Source organism: Perognathus longimembris, chromosome 27 (genome assembly GCF_023159225.1).
Source record: "Perognathus longimembris pacificus isolate PPM17 chromosome 27, ASM2315922v1, whole genome shotgun sequence".
Taxonomy (NCBI): domain Eukaryota; kingdom Metazoa; phylum Chordata; class Mammalia; order Rodentia; family Heteromyidae; genus Perognathus; species Perognathus longimembris.
Window position 1 is genome coordinate 7163923 of NC_063187.1, and position 16683 is coordinate 7180605.

The 16683-nt window shown below is 45.8% G+C and overlaps 1 protein-coding gene across 1 annotated transcript in view; it reads right to left on the reverse strand.

Moving 5' to 3' along the window:
• Itpr2 (inositol 1,4,5-trisphosphate receptor type 2) overlaps window positions 1-16683 on the reverse strand; it is a 128707-nt gene that overhangs the window by 101960 nt on the left and 10064 nt on the right. Inside the window, 1 exon segment of the mRNA XM_048335153.1 lies at window positions 11100-11170. Within this exon segment, the coding sequence (XP_048191110.1) occupies window positions 11100-11170 (71 nt within the window).

The window sequence follows — 16683 nt, forward strand, 5'->3', positions numbered from 1 at the left end:
CAGCCCAGCGACTCAGGAGGCTGAGATCTGAGGATCACAGTTCAAAGCCAGCCCGGGGAAGGAACCACCATGGAATGCTTCCTTCCAATGAAGCAGCAAAAAGCCAGTAGTGGCACTTTGACTCAGGTGGTAGAGCACCAGCCTTGAGTGGAAAAGATCAAGGACAATGCCCCAGGCCTTGAGTTCAAGTCTCAGTACACACACACACACACACACACACACACACACACACACACAGAGTACATTTCTTTGGGGGCCATGTAACCCCTTTCTTCATTTTCCTCCACTTTTCCCCTCCTCGCATAGTTCATTTTTCCTGTTAAGCGCCATATTTTTAAAGCAACCTCCTAACAAATTGAACGTGGCTCGGGCTTTGAGATGAACCGGAGAGCACACCAAACAGAAAAGTCGCTTTCTTGCTGCGTAGCAGACGCAACACAGAGGTAGCTCATGCGTTCAGTTCCTATTACAGAAGGGCTGCGTGCCAAAAAGGGGAAAGAAAAAAAAAAAAAAAACAGGAGAAATTTTCCACTCCATTGATCCAGGACTGAACTAAAATGTGAGTTGCACGGAAAGGAAAATTTGCCAACCACTGGCGACATTCCAACAATGACAAATGACTCACGGGGCCGTAAAGATCCGTTTATCATGATGAACCAGGGTGAGGTTAAAAAAAAATGACACAGAGGGAATCTATTCCAAAGGAAGCCCCCTTTTTGTATTACAGGCTGGTACTGAGGCTTGAACTCAGAACCTTCCACTCTTGCGTAACATGTGGGATTGTTTTTTAGTGTTGCTCAAGGCTGGAACGCTACCACTTGAGCCACACAGCTGGACTTCCAGCTTTTTGCTGGTTCAGTGAACCTAAGAGTCTCTTGGATTTGTCTGCCCAGGCTGGCTTCAAACTGAGAGTCTCAGATCTCTGCCGCCTGAGTAGCAGGGACTACAGGCGTGAGCAGCAGAGCCTGGCGGGAGACCCCTTGAAATATTCCCTCTGACGGGAAATTGTAGCCAAATGGAATTGGCACAAGGAACAGCATTCATGTCTTTTGTTAACAGAAAAGAGAAAAAAAAAAAAAGCTCCCAGATCTCACCTGGCTCAGCTGTGTTTATTAAATGTGGTTTAAGGTTGCATCTCGGTGTTACAGAGACCGGGAATTTCCAGCGTGTGATCCTGTGTGTTTTCTACTATTTATAACCCATCAGTAATAAGTTCAAGTGCCCGCCGTTTAGGCTCTGTGTAAATACTCCTTATTATGACTTCTAACTTTACCTTCCAGATGAGCAAACACAGTCGTGTTTATAAACAAAGACTCTTAAGAGTACTAGAAGCTTGTGATTTTGTTGTTCTTGTTGTTGTTGGTCGTGGGGCTTGAACTCGGGGCCTGGGCGCTGTCCCTGAGCTCTTTTGTTCAAGGCTGGTGCTCTACCCCTTGAGCCACAGCGCCACTTCCGGTTTTCTGGTGGTTCATGGGAGATGAGAGTCTCACGGACTTTCCTGCCTGGGCTGGCTTTGAACCTGTGATCCTCAGATCTCAGCCTCCCAAGGACCTGGGATGGCAGGCGTGAACCACAGTACCCTTCATGTTTCGGTGGTGTGACTAAGAAATGGTTTCCACTACTCTGAAGAAAACATTTTGGCAGTTGTTTTGTTCTTTTAACAGCAGTGAATACAGAGCTCTAAAATCCAAAAATCTCATTCCAAGATATCTTACCCAAGAAAACTAAAAACTACAGCCAGATGCTGGTGGTTCCTGCCTGAAATCCTAGCTACTCAGGAGGCTGAGAGCTGAGGATCACAGTTCAAAGCCAGCCTGGGCAGGAAAGTCCGTGAGGCTCTGATCTCCAATGAACCACCAAAAAGCAGGAAATAGAGCTGTGGTTTAAGTGGTAGAGCACTAAATTTGAGCAAAAAAAAGAAAAGCTCAGGGACAGCGCCCATACCCTGAGTTCAAGTCCCACAACACACACACACACACACACACACACACACTAAACAAAAAGCTATACAAATATTTGTACGCAAATGCTCATCGATGTTATTCCCAAGAGCCAAGAATAAAACAGACAAGCAAACCCCAGATGTTCCAACTTGAAGCGCAGTGCTATGTCCACAGGGTGGAGTGGACATTCCACGCAGCCAAGAAAAATGAACAATTCACCGAGACAGCCCACCCAGCACGGGGGAGTGTGAAACCATCACAAGGAATGGAAGAAACCAACCACACAAGACTTCATACATACATCCTGATCCCACACACAGGAAATTCAACTACGGTATCCCAAAGAACTGATACCCGGAGTGCAAGCAAGGACTGACCACAGGAGGGTAGTAGAGATCTTTCTAGATCAACGGAGGCGAGATCACAATGGTGATCGACACATTGTAGACATTTACCAACACCTGGGGGACCAAACACCTAACCAAGGGCAAACTTGATGACAGATCAATTACCACCCAATAAAACAGTCATTTCCATATTTGCATTTGGCTTTCCCATGCTTGCTTGCTTGTCTCTGGACTACTGGCTCCTCATAAATCCGGTGAAGATAAAAGGTGAGTTTCGGCTGGGAAGGTGGCTTAGGGGTAGAGCGTTCGTCTAGCACGCGTGAAGCCCTGGGTTCGATTCCTCAGCGCCACAGACACAGAAAAAAGCCGGAAGTGGCGCTGTGGCTCAAGGGGTAGAGCGCTAGCCTTGAGCACAGAGAGGCTCAGGGATAGAGCCCCAGGCCCTGAGTTCAAGCCCCAAGGCTGGCAAAGAGAGCAAAAGAACAAAATGTCACCTGACTTCCTTCCCCATAGCGGCTCTCCAAATTATTTGGCGATGAGCTGATAAGACACACACCCAGTGTGCAGCAGATAAATCTGATTATTAATAAACCCGGCGATGGAAACTTCCTAAGCATCCAGCCCAAAGAACACTGATTGATGGCACCGCCATCAACGGCTCAAGTAGTCGAGCACCAGCCTTGGGTGACCGTGTCCTTTGTGGGGTCCCGGGGGCCAGCCTGCCCCTAAGATCTGCAGGGAATTTTCCAGAACAAGTCCCTGCAGAGCCTCTTCCTGATCCTGCCAAACACACAGACACAAAGCAGAGGGGCGCTCGCTCTCCACACAGGAGCTAGGAAGCACACCGGGGAGGTTTGGATTGCACTTGTGAATGCTTACACACTGTCAAGCTCACACTCAGCGTGACCAAAGCCAGACGCCGCACCAGGGAAGAAATGCTGGAGATCCCCTAACCATTGGATCAAAGGAAGAAGATATTGTTTTCCTTTTTATTTCAACAGCCCAAACTAAGACGTTGAGGAGAACGGGGCAGTAATTGTTCCCCAACATTGCAGGCCAGCAGAAGGGAAAGAAAGGCTCCGCTGGCCCCCGCCTGTCATCCCAGCTGCTCAGGAGGCTGGGATCTGAGGATTAGTGGTTCAAAGCCAGCCCGGGCAGGAACGTCTGCGAGACTCTCATCTCCAATGAACCAGCAGGAAACTGGAAGTGGAGCTGTGGCTCCAAGTGGTAGAGCGCCAGCCTTGAGCAAAATGAAGCCCAGGCCCTGAGTTCAAATCCCAGTATAGGCACGTTAAATAAAAGAGGGGTGGGGAGGGAAGATGAAAGATTGTAGAGTCCCCTTAAATGACTCCTGAGGACCCCAAAGAATGCTGAGTGCAACATCTCACCACATAAATGAGCACAAAGAACTGAAACGATACACACACACACACACACACACACACACACACAGATTGCTTCTCACAGCGGAGCCTGCTCCCTGAAGACCTAACCAAACCCGCATGCGCAGAATGAACTGCTTCTCTCCAGCCCCAAGAGTTCCATTCATGGAGCTCAGGGTACACAGAGCTCCCCTTGTCAGCCGCTCAACCACCGCTGGACCTGCACCTGAACAAGCAAAGCGCAGCAACGACCCCCCAAGCCCTGTGGACTTCTCTCCTCAGCTCCTGCAGGTCCTCCCTTCTTGTGGGTGTCTCTGGGTGTCATGTGATTTGTGCCTTTCCCCAGGATTGTTTTTTTGGGGGGTGGGGGGGTCAGTCCTGGGGCTTGAACTCAGGGCCTGGGCGCTGTCCCTGAGCTCCTGTTTGCTCAAGGCTGGCGCTCGACCACGTGGAGCCACGGCGCCGCTCCCGGCTTTCTGGTGGTTTCATTGGAGATGGGAGTCTCATGGACTTTCCTGCCCAGGCTGGCTTTGAACCGTGATCCTTTAGATCTCAGCCTCCTGAGACAGCTGAGGTTATAGGTGTGAGTCACCCGTGCCTAGCAGGATAGTATTTAGAACCAGAATACTCTGTCTTTTATTTCCAATCAAGGATTGCTTGAAAAAGTTTCTATTATACTTAGACCCTAAGGAAAACAATCCAATGAAAGGGTCATTTGGTTTTCACCAAGAAGCTCAAAAAACAACTCCTCTGTTCCTGAAAGCTGGGGGCAGAAAATCAACCAAACAAGGCAGAAAGAAGAGCTGCGAGGAACCGTAAACACACAGGAGACATCGGATACGGAGACACTTAGCAGTGGAGGGAAGAGGGGCGCAAGAGCGGACATCTTAGACATTGCCCGAACCACTGCAGACAACGTGCGTTCTAAAGGGGTTGCGTTCAAAAGCAATCCCCCCTTTCCAGAAAAAAACAGATGAGGCTACCTCCCCAAGATCAGGCAGCTAGGGTACCCCACCCAGGCAACCAAAAAAAAAAGGCAGATGAGTCACCCCAAGGCAAAACAGGAGAACAGCACATTCCAGGAGGGGTTGTACCTATTCTCCAGGAGTGCCCCAACCCACAAGTAGGGCGGGGGTAGAACATTCTAGAAACTACCTCTTACAGAGCTATGTGGCTAAGACTCCAGAGACATAAAGGATACACAGGACTAATAATTAACTTTCATGGTGAAAAAGTCGTGTGTGTGTGTGTGTGTGTGTGTGTGTGTGTGTGTATACACTGGTACTAGAACCTGAACTCAGGGCCTTGAGCTCTCACTTGGTATTTTGTGCTCAAGGTTGGTACTCTACCACTTGAGCCACACCTCCACTTCCGGCTTTTAGATAAGAGCCTCTCCTATTTACCTGTCCAGCTGGCTTCGAACCTTGATCCTCAGATCTCAATCTCAGCCTCTTGAATAGTTGGGATTACAGGGGTGAGCCACCAGCACCCAGATCAACAGTCCTTTATTTAAAACTATTTTTTAGGGGCTGGGGATATAGCCTAGTGGCAAGAGTGCCTGCCTCGGATACACGAGGCCCTAGGTTCGATTCCCCAGCACCACATATGCAGAAAACGGCCAGAAGCGGCGCTGTAGCTCAAGTGGCAGAGTGCTAGCCTTGAGCGGGAAGAAGCCAGGGACAGTGCTCAGGCCCTGAGTCCAAGGCCCAGGACTGGCCAAAAACAAAAAAAAACTATTTTTTAGAAAGATTTCACAGGAGCTATCTAAAAACATAATTTTAATAGTCTTCTTTACCAGCAATAAAGCCCTTCTTGGCTATGTGAAGTCCCTTAGCATGTCTGAGCTATTTCTTCAATTGCATCCTTAGATTAGATTATAAGGCCTTGGTTCTCCCGGCTTGCATAATAACTTTGTTTTTTAGTTGTCAGTCCTCAGGATTGAACTCAGGGCTTGAGCACTGTCCCTGAGCTTCTTTTTTTTTTTGCTCAAGGCTAGCGCTATAGAAATACATGAATGATCCAAGCACTGGTGGCTCATGCCTGTCATCCTAGCTACTCAGGAAGCTGAAGCCTGAGAATCTCCATTTGAATCCAGCCCAGGAGGACAAAAATCCACAAGATGTTCATGTCCAGTTAACCAGCAACTAGCTCAAACTGGCTCAAGTAGCAGAATGCCAGGAGGAAGAAGAAGAAGAAGAAGGAGAAGGAGAAGGAGAAGGAGAAGGAGAAGGAGAAGGAGAAGGAGAAGGAGAAGGAGAAGAAGGAGAAGGAGAAGAAGAAGAAGAAGAAGAAGAAGAAGAAGAAGAAGAAGAAGAAGAAGAAGAAGAAGAAAAGAAGAAGAAGAAGAAGAGGAAGAAGAAGAAGAAGCTGCCCCCACAGAAGAGTTCAAGGTCCTGAGTTCAAACCCCAGGAAATAATATGAATGATATATACATACTGATTCTTGGGGGGTGTGGGGGTTCCATAAGAAGCATTCCTCTCCAGATGCAATTCATGTCGTTATATAAACTAACTTACAGTAAGTAAGAAAATTCCCTCTAGCAGGGCACTGGTGGCTTACACCTGTCATACTAGCTACTCAGGAAGACTGAGATCTGAGGATCGTGGTTCAAAGCCAACCAGGGCAGGAAAGTCAGTGAGACTCTTATCTCCAATAAACTACTCAGAAAAGGCAAAAGGTGGAGCTATGACTCAATGGTAGAATGCTATCCTTGAGCACTAAGAAGCTCAGGGACAGCACCCAGGCCCTGAGTTCAAGTCCTAGGACCAGAATTTTTTTTTTTTAATGTTCTCTAGTAGTGAGGCGATTTGCAGTTTGGGTTTGGTTTTTTTTTCTCTTCATGCTCCTTATAAGAATCCAACTAGAGCTACTCTGAAACCCAATTCAAATGAATTGACCTTTCCTTTGTCCATGTAAATCCACCCACGGGAGCAGGTCCCAGGCGTGTTTTCAAATCCATCATTCATGCTGTCAGAGCCTGGCTCCCTTCCAGGAAAAGAGAAAGAGCCGTCTGTAACTGGCTTCTTTGGCTTCTTTCCTTACACAGCTGCTCGTTAAGGCTCGGGTAATGATACCCCACCTAAGGAAACCCCACTCCGCTTTGCAAACAAGCAAGCAAATCTAGACAAATTCAGCACACAGAAGCACAGAGCGGCTGAAATGGTGCATGACCCATGGGTTACTGAAGAAGTTACACGAGGGAGAGAAGGGGGGACATTGTCCTCCCTCTTAAAAATAGTAATAAATTACGAAGGCAGGGCGCTGGTGGCTCACGCCACCTAGCTACTAGCGAGGCTGAGATCTGAGGATCACGGTTCTAAGCCACCCTAGGCAGGAAAGTCTGTGAGACTCTGATCTCCAATGAACCAGCAGAAAACTGCAAGTGGAGCTGGGGTTCAAAGCGGTAGAGCGCCAGCCTTGTGCAAAAAGAGCTCAGGGACAGCGCCCAGGCCCCGAGTTCAAGCCCCACAACCGACAAGGGCCAGTTGCCACAATGAATGCCAGGAAGAGGGAATGTGTATTTCTTGGGGGGGTGGGGGGTGGGGTGGACAGGAGTTAGGGGAGCAGGGATGGGAGAAGGCTGAGCAGATGCAGTCAATGTACGTCATGTTAAAAGATGAACTCTGTAACTTGAGGGTAGGGCCAGGAGTGGGAAAATGGGGGAGCGTAACAAGGAAGGGGTGCCCTTGCCCCTTTGTACAACGACTTCACAGTCACAGTGAGAAAACCGCCCGGGCAGCAGGAGAGCCGAAGGGATTGGGGGAAAGAGAAAGGTTGCTAAGGAAGGAAGGGGAAATGATAAGGGGTTAAGGGGCGGGGGAGGGAGCAGGATTCCCCACCACCCCAAAAACTGAACCATAACCACAGGGAGTGGAACAGGAATGAGGGAAAGGGGGGACAGGGAGAGAAAATGGCGGACATAACACGTGGCAGACGGTATGGCACGTCCTGTGCCCACGGGCGAAAGGCTTCCTGCTCAAGATGGCGCTGCTTCTCCCCATAAGGCTCTGGGGTTCTTCCCATAAAGCCCTGGGCTCCTATTCAAATCATTTCTCACACAATTCCTTGGGTGCCTGCGAAGGTATTTCTTCCCATCATACCCTGGTTCCTCCCCCCAAGACTTCTTCCCATAACGCCCTGGGTGTCTACTCAAATACTTCTTCCCATGATGCCCTGGGCTCCCACTCACACACACACTCTTCTTCCCATGATGCCCTGGGCTCACACACACACACACACACACATACACACATTTCTTCCCATGATGCCCTGGGTGTCTACTCAAATACTTCTTCCCATGATGCCCTGGGCTCACACAAACACACACACACACTCTCTCTCTTCTTCCCATGATGCCCTGGGCTCACACACACACACACACACTCTCTCTTCTTCCCATGATGCCCTGGGCTCACACACACACACTTCTTCCCATGATGCCCTGGGTGTCTACTCAAATACTTCTTCCCACGATGCCCTGGGCTCTCACCCACACACTTCTTCCCATGATGCCCTGGGCTCACACACACACACACACATACATTTCTTCCCATGATGCCCTGGGTGTCTACTCAAATACTTCTTCCCATGATGCCCTGGGCTCACACACACACACACACACACACACACACACACACACACACACACTTCTTCCCATGATGCCCTGGGCTCACACACACACACACACACACACACACACACACTTCTTCCCATGATGCCCTGGGCTCTCACACACACACACACTTCTTTCCCAGAGACAGAAGAGGCAGAGCAAGCACAGAAGAAACAGGTAGACCATGGGAAAGAAGTCTCTGGAACCCTGACACCGCCTCCGCTTTACCTCTCCAGGCTGGCTTCCCACCTCCATACTCGTAGCTCAGCCTCTTGAGTAGCTGGGGTTACAGGCCAGAGCCACGGGGGCCCGGTGCTAAATTGCTGCTGTTGTTGTTGTTGTTTTCTTTTACGTTCTACATTTGTCCACTGGACTAGACACACTACTTTTTAAAATATATATATATATATATATATATATACAGTTTTATTGTTATTCTTAAGATGAGTGACCGTTTCATAAAGCAGGTAAGGAGTCTATTTCTTTTCCTTGCACAATGTCACCCTTCCTTCACTTACCTAGTTTTGTTTTGTTTTTAAATCATGACCATTTGGGTTTTTTTTTTCTTTACGTGTTCTTTATTTATTTTTTTTGTTCTGTTATATAAACACCTCACAGAGTTTCACTCCCTCCCTAACCACACAACTGGTTTCCTTTCGTGACTTCCCACACCTGGGTATTGAATTCTGCGGGTAGAACCAGAGGGCAACGTGCGTGACCTTGAGGGTTCTGGAAGGAAGGCTGGCTGTGTTCTCCCCGCTGGGGGGGGAGGAAGGACAAGCAGGACAAATTCCCCAGGCCAGCCACTCGGGAGGCTGAGATCTCAGAATGGCAGCTGGACGCGGAGCCCGGAGCGGACAAATCCAAGGATCTCTTATCTCCAAAGAAGCAAGAAGCCACAGGCTGGGCTGCTCGAGCGGTAAAGCGCCGGCCTTTGAGTGAAAGAGCTAAGTGACAGTTGTGAGGCCCTGAGTTCAAGTCTCTGTACAGACATGGAAGGAAGGGAAGGAAGGCTTTTCCAAAGCCTGCTCTCTATTTGCAAAAGCTGGTTTATTGGCTTATTATCCAGCTTCCTCTTTAAACACCATCGGAAAGCCCTCGTCCGGTGGTAGCAGGCTCTGGGCCTGTGCCCGGGCAGTGTTTGCTTTCTCCCGAAATTTCTATGCATACCTAGAAACCCACAAGCGCTAGCTACCCAAGGGCACCGATCGGAGATCTGTCCAGTGATCACTAAGTCAACAGCGGGGCAGCTCACACCTACCGCTCTTCAGGTCCTCCTCACCAAGGTTAATGATTAGTGAGCTTCACGGAGATACATGGAAGCTTCCAGAAAACAAGCTTTAAAACCAGTTCACACAATATTCCCGCGATAACACACCTCTGCCCCAGAAATATCACTGTTTCCCCAGCCCTGGTGGTTGGCATTGTGGGGGGGGGGGGTCTCCCTAACTTTTTTGCCCAGGATAGCTTTGAACCGTCCTCCTCCTGGTTACCACCTCCCTGAACAATCGAATTACCCATCCACGCAATTTGCCTCTGTCCACCAACAATCACCCGAGGATTTGCATTCGTGAAAAGAATACATGGCACTTCCCACAGACGCAAATCATTTCCCAGGCCACAAGCTATCTTAACTGGAGAGCTGCTCAGAACGGGAAGATAAAGCCCTCCTGTAATACCAGCACTATCACTTTTTATTTAGTCCTTATCTCTAGCTACCTATTTATACACACACCTTATCTCCCTCAGTAGATTATAAATTCCTAGGGAAATAGCATTATCATTGATTCTTCTGGATGAACAAGGACACACACACATACACACACACACACACACACACACACACACACACTATATTCAATAAGTCTCTAGAGAATGTTATTCATTTCCTTTCCAGAAGTATGAGATTGACATTTTTTTCCAGTAGAAGAATTTGAACTCAGAGCCTCACATTCATTGGGCTTGTTCTGTTCCCAGTGAGTAATCTACCACTTGAGCCATGCCTCCAGTCCAGCTTTTTGCTGCTCATTAGGAAAATGGAGTCTCAGGGACTTTTCTGTCCTGAGCTGACTTGGAACTTCAGTCCTCCAGATCTCAGCCTCCCGAACAGCTAGGATTACAGACGGGGCACCGCTAGTAGCCTGAAGGTCACATTGAGGAAAGCCATTATGAGCCATCAAAGTTAAGAAGTTCACTATTTCTGGGGCTGGGAATGTGGCTCAGTGGTAGAGCATTTGCCTAGCATGCATGAAGTCCTAGGTTCGATTCCTCAGCACTACATATGCAGAAAAAGCCAGAAGTGGAGCTATGGCTCAATTGGTAGAGTGCTAGCCTTGAGCAAAAGGAAGCCAGAGACAGTGCCCAGACCCTGAGTTCAAGACCCAGGGACAGCCACCCCTTGCCAAAAAAGAAAACAAGCCAAATGATTGAAATCCGGTCACTCTCATGAAGACTTCACATAGACAAATGAAAGAGCCAACAGTGAACAATGTAACATTTATGGTAGACACTGCCTCCAAAATACATAAATAAATATTACCTGCCTCTCACTGGCTTTAAAAGTAGCCTTTCATAGTGACTACCCAGATTTCCTTCCCATAAACACACTATTGTACAGCAGAAACAAAAATGGACCCTGTGCATAAATACCAAAAAAACCGCAGAGAAATTGCTGGAAGAATTTTCAGCGATACATTGTCTACAGTGATAATACTTACTTATTTTCCATTTTAAGGCACAAAAATCAATCGCTACAAATACATTCAATGTATCCATACCCAGTACTTATTTTATTTATATATGTATATTCCTTACCTCTGAATTTCTTGGGAGGGTTGGCTAAGTCCCCAGCCTCTGGGTTCACCACACATCTATCATCCACTAATCTAGAAGGAAAAAACACATTGACATTATGAACACAGACAGATTCATAAACCATAGACCGAACTAGAACACAGTATAAATATTTACAAAGAGTCCTAGGATCATTCCCCACTGAGAAACTTTTGTACATTAGAAATGTGTAGCTGATTTTAAAGAATAATATTAAAAAAGCAAGATATTGTCCTACTCTTCACCATGTTCACTCCTTCTAAGAAAAGGGTCCAACACATGACAGGCACTTTTCAGTACTTTTTCAAGTACTGGTCAGCCGGGAGCTGTAGCTCATGCCTGTAATCTCGGCTACTCAGAAGGCTAAGATCTGAGAATTGGGGTCAAAGCCACCATGGACAGGAAAGTCCGTGAGACTCTCATCTCCAGTGAACCACCAGAAAACCAGAAGTGGCGCTGTGGCTCAAAGTGGTAGAGCACCAGCCTTGAGCAAAAGAGCTCAGGGACAGCGCCCAGGCCCCGAGTTCAAGCCCCACGGCCAACAACGACAACCAAAACAAATCATCATATGTTGTCCTAGATCCAAACTCCACAACATAAAATGCTAATTTGGTCAGGCACCAGGGCTCTTTCTTTGATTGATTTTTGTTAGTATGTGGACTTCATTCATCTCTGGCTGACTACAAGAGCTGTGAGACTCAAGAAAGGCCCTCGAAGAGGCTTCCGACGGTGTTTTCTTAAAAACAGGAAGTCAGAGAAACCAACTCCAGTCCCTCATGATATCACTGAATCCAAAGGGCTTTGAACAGTCCTAAAAATAGCACAATATCACACTTTTTAAAAAAAAATGCTGACAGAGAAAAGGGCAGCTTCTCCAATTAGCCCAGACATGCTAAGAATTTCAAATATAATGATAAAAATATCACAGTCTTTATTTAGAGTACAGGGAAGTTACCTAGGAAGGAACAGTGACATGTTCCTCATTCTTTCTGCCTTTCCATTCCAACAGGGATTCAGACTCCCACTGGGTTCCAACTTCCCACAGCCCAACTATCCAGCAAAACCGGAACTAAAGCTGTGATTCACAGACAAGGCCCTTCCATAAACAGCCAGGTCTGATCTGCTCTCAAATTACTGACAGGCTGGATCAAACAGTCCTAAGGAGTGACTCCAGTTCTGAGAAAGTGCAACTTACACAAACTTCTGGGAAAACCCAGAAAGCAAACACTGCATGCTGACCCCTTCAAGGAACAGGCTTGCAGAGAAGTTTGGAAGGAAGCAAGCACACGTTGTAAAAAAAATAATGCACAACCACTGATATTGAAAATGGTTGTGCTTGGCACGATTTATACAATATCCCTAATAGCCTCCTCTTTTTTTATCTGATAGCACCATTTGTTTATTTATTTCCTGTGTCTAGGGCTTAAACCCTGGGCCTCACGTTTTCATTAGGCTTTCTTTTCTTTTCTTTTCTTTGTTCCTGAGGGCTGAACTCAGGGCCTGGGCACCATCCCTGAGCTCTTTCGCTCAAGGCTGGTGCTCTACCATTTGAGCCACAGCACCATTTCTGGTTTTCTGGTGGCTTACTGGAGATGAGAGTCTCATGGACTTTCCTGCCCAAGCTGGCTTCAAACCACGATCCTTGCATCTCAGCCTCCTGAGTAGCTGGGATTACAGGTGTGAGCCACCTGTAGTTATGATTATATATTATAAATGTTATAAATAATATATCTACTATATATCTACTGTATGTTGTAAGTAATATATACCTGTCATAAATAATAAATAGCAAATATGTATTATATGTTATTATGTATTATATATTCTAAATAATACATAATATGTATATTATATATGTGTACACATATTATATTCCATAGTATAATAGTACAGAATAATTATATATGATCACTATATTATAGGAATAAATATAAAGCCCATTCTTTGGCCTGTGAGAGGAACCACTTGGAAAATTATATTATAATGATATGCGTATTCTATTGTATTGATATGTAGTAGTTATACATGATGGCATATAGATATCACATATATTTAGATGTATAATGTATATAATTATCTCTGTCATCCCTCGCTAAGTTTCTCAGACATCCTGCCATGATTATTTTTATCAGTTTTAACCACTCATCCATAATCAGTATTTCCCAAATCAGTCTAGCTGTCTAAGTCATTTGAGGATGTAATAATAGTAATCTTATAGCTTTTTGTGTGTACAGACATGCTGAATTAAAAGTCCTGGGGATGAGAACTAAGAATATGTGTGGGCTTTTGTTTCATTTTTATTTTTGTACCAGTTTTGAGGCCTGAACTCAGGGCCAGGGCACTGTCCCTTCGCTTTTTCATTCAAGGCTGGTGCTCTACCACTTGAGCCACAGATCCACTTCTGGTTTTTGGTAAAGTGCTAGCCTTGAGCACAAAAGTTCAGGGACAAAAAGCGCCCAGACCCTGAGTTCAAGCCCCAATGACCAACACGGGGGGGGGGGGCGGGGGGACTTAAACTTATCTGTAAAAACATCAAAGTACATTTTTTTAAAAATTAACTACAGGGAGAAATTAACAAATACCCTGTCAGTGTGGGTCATTTCAACATCCCTCAATTACTGATAGGGCAAACCAGAAGGTAGTAAGCGATTCAGTACTGTAATTGACAAGGCAGGTCTAAAGGACAGATACAAAACAATACACCTTCCTTCGAAATACAGAAAACTTGGCGGAAATGTATCCTTCCAGGCATACACAGAATATATCACCACACCAGCTTCCCTAAGTGTATTTTTTAGAACACAACGTTTTCATATACCTACTCTGTCTCTAAACTGTAGCCTTCATTTTTTAAATCAGCACACATAATGTGTGCAAGGGGAGGAAGTGTTTCTTGTAACGGTTCCACACGTACATGCGATCGATTCAAATCACACTCGTTATGTCCCTCCCCCTCCTCCACCCTCTTAAAAAAAATTAGAATGCAGTCTAGAATGCAATGTATATCCTATCAAATTGAGGAAAGGCGGGGGGGAATGGTGGGTGAAAGGTCTGACGTCGATATTGTATTCATAAACTGCTTGGTTAAAGGGCAACTCATGTATTGATTCGACGCCTTAGAGATAATAAAATAAATAAATGAAAATTGATAAGAAGAATTTCAACGGGTGTCGTTGTTGCCCACGTGTTTTGTTTTTTTTTTTTAAGAAGAAAAACAAATGGATGTTTTCTTTCGTTTTTAAGAGAGAAATATCCTGGCTCTTTAGTTTCGCAGGACACTGAAGATCTGAACCAAGAAGAACTTGATGAAGGCGGATTCACTTTGAACATCAGTACAGGTTGCTTTGGGATAAGGGAAGGAATTTTGAAACGTCATGTTTTTGTCTCGAACTGGTTTCTTTTCCAGATGGAATGAAGGCACAGTGCAGATTGCTCAAGAAATAGCAGAAGGTGAGGGGCTGTTTTCAGATTACTGTGTACTGTTAATCTTAATGTCAAAGTCACTTTATATAAATACAATCTGCCCTATTCAAGCTAGCCAATCAGGGGCAGAGTGTGAACCTGAGCTCAGCCAATCTGAGCAGAGGGGAGGGGCCTGCTGCCTTATGGATAACCTATGTACATGTATTTTTACCTTAGTCAAACTAGCCAATCAGAAGCCGAGTGTGAACCTGAGCTCAGCCAATCTGCGACTCTTATCTCCAATGAACCAGCAAAAAGCCACAAGATGAGCAACAATTAATCAGAAAAGCGAAGCGTTAGAAACAGAACAATTTCTCGTCCTCTTCTAATTCTTTCTGAGCCAATTGAAATATGAGTAAATACGGTTTTTTTAAGTTGTCATTCCAAATGGGTGTGGAAGAAAACAATGATCTGAGGATAATTTTCAAGCTCTTTCGACATAAAGAAAATAACCCTAGCTTAATCTATGCCCAAGGATTAATTTGCAGCTGAATCACAGCTCAACCCTTTTCTGGGGCCTTTTTTTCCCATGTATGTTGGTTCTAGGGCTTGAACTCGGGGCCTGGGCGCTGTTCCTTAGCTTTTTTGCTCAACGTTAGCACTCCACCATATAAACCACAGCTCCATTTCTCGCTTTGTGTAGGTTCATGGGAGGTAAGGGTCTCATGAACTTTTCTGCCTGAGCAGGCCTTGAACCAAGATCCTCAGATCTCAGCCTCCTGAGTAGCTGGGATTTATGGGTGTGAGCCAATGGTGCTGGCTCCAAAATATTTTTTAAACTGTGTTTTTGGAACCGCTGTTTTTAAGGTTTGGTTACCAGAGGTGTTGCTTTCCAAACCAATTTCGAACCAGAAATCAGAAACACCTCCAGGTATATCACTGGAAAAGTTATGAGGAACAAATGTAGATTGAATAATACACTCACCTCTCTCTCCTAAACCAGTCCAGATTTTACCTTTCCTGATTTACGTCTGCTTAGCTTTGTATAGTAAGTCACAATGCCATTCATAATTATAAATTACATGGAAAAACGGCCAACAATTGTTCAATTATGAGTGGCTTTCAGATTGTACACAAAAGGCTTTGAAATAGGAAGGTTATGGCCACTTGAACTGAATCCATCTCCTTCAAGGAGAATTAAATTTCTGTGGGCACTGGTAGCTCATGCCTATAATCCCAGCTACTCAGGAGACCAAATTATGAGGCTCAGAGTTCAAAGCCAGCCCAGGCAGAAAAGCCCGTGAGACTCTGATCTCCAATGAAGCACCAAAAAGCCACAAATGGAGCTCTGGCTCAAGTGGTAGACCCTTGGACAAAAAAGCTAAGGGACAGTGCTCAGGTCCTGAGTTCAAGCCCAGGACACACACACACAGAATAAAAAAACCTTTCATGATCTAATCTTGCAAATCCATCTGTTGTAAGCACAGTCTGTAGAAGATACATCATTTCAAAGTTTACTCTGGGTTTAAATTTGGGATTAACCAATAGAAATATTCATGTATTCCTTCCTTTTTAATTTGCTTTTCAACCTTTTTTTTGGGGGGGGGAGTGGTGGTTGGTAGTGGTACAGGGATTTGAACTCAGAGCTTCACGCTCGCTTGGCTTTCTTGCTCACAGCTGATCCTCTACCACCTGAGCCCCCAGCCTGGCATTTTGCTGGTTACTTTTTTTTTTTTTTGCCAGTCCTGGGCCTTGAACTCAGGGCCTGAGCACTGTCCCTGGCTCCTTTTTGCTCCAGGCTAGCACTCTGCCACTTGAGCCACAGCGCCACTTCTGGCCGTTTTCTGTATATGTGGTGCTGGGGAATCGAACCCAGAGCTTCATGTATACGAGGCAAGCTTTCTTGCCACTAGGCCATATTCCCAGCCCTTGCTGGTTACTTTAAAGACGGACGCTCATGGATTTTTCTGCCCAGGTTGGCTTTGAACCTCCGTCCTCCAGATCTCAGCCTACTGAATAAGCTAGAATGCATACGTATGAACCACTGGAGCTCAGCTCCAAGTAATTTTACAGATAGCCCCAACAGTAAATAATCACTGAAAATCCTTGTCGTATTTGCTTCCAGAATGTTCTACGTTTCAGTGGGAAGTGAAGAGACATGATA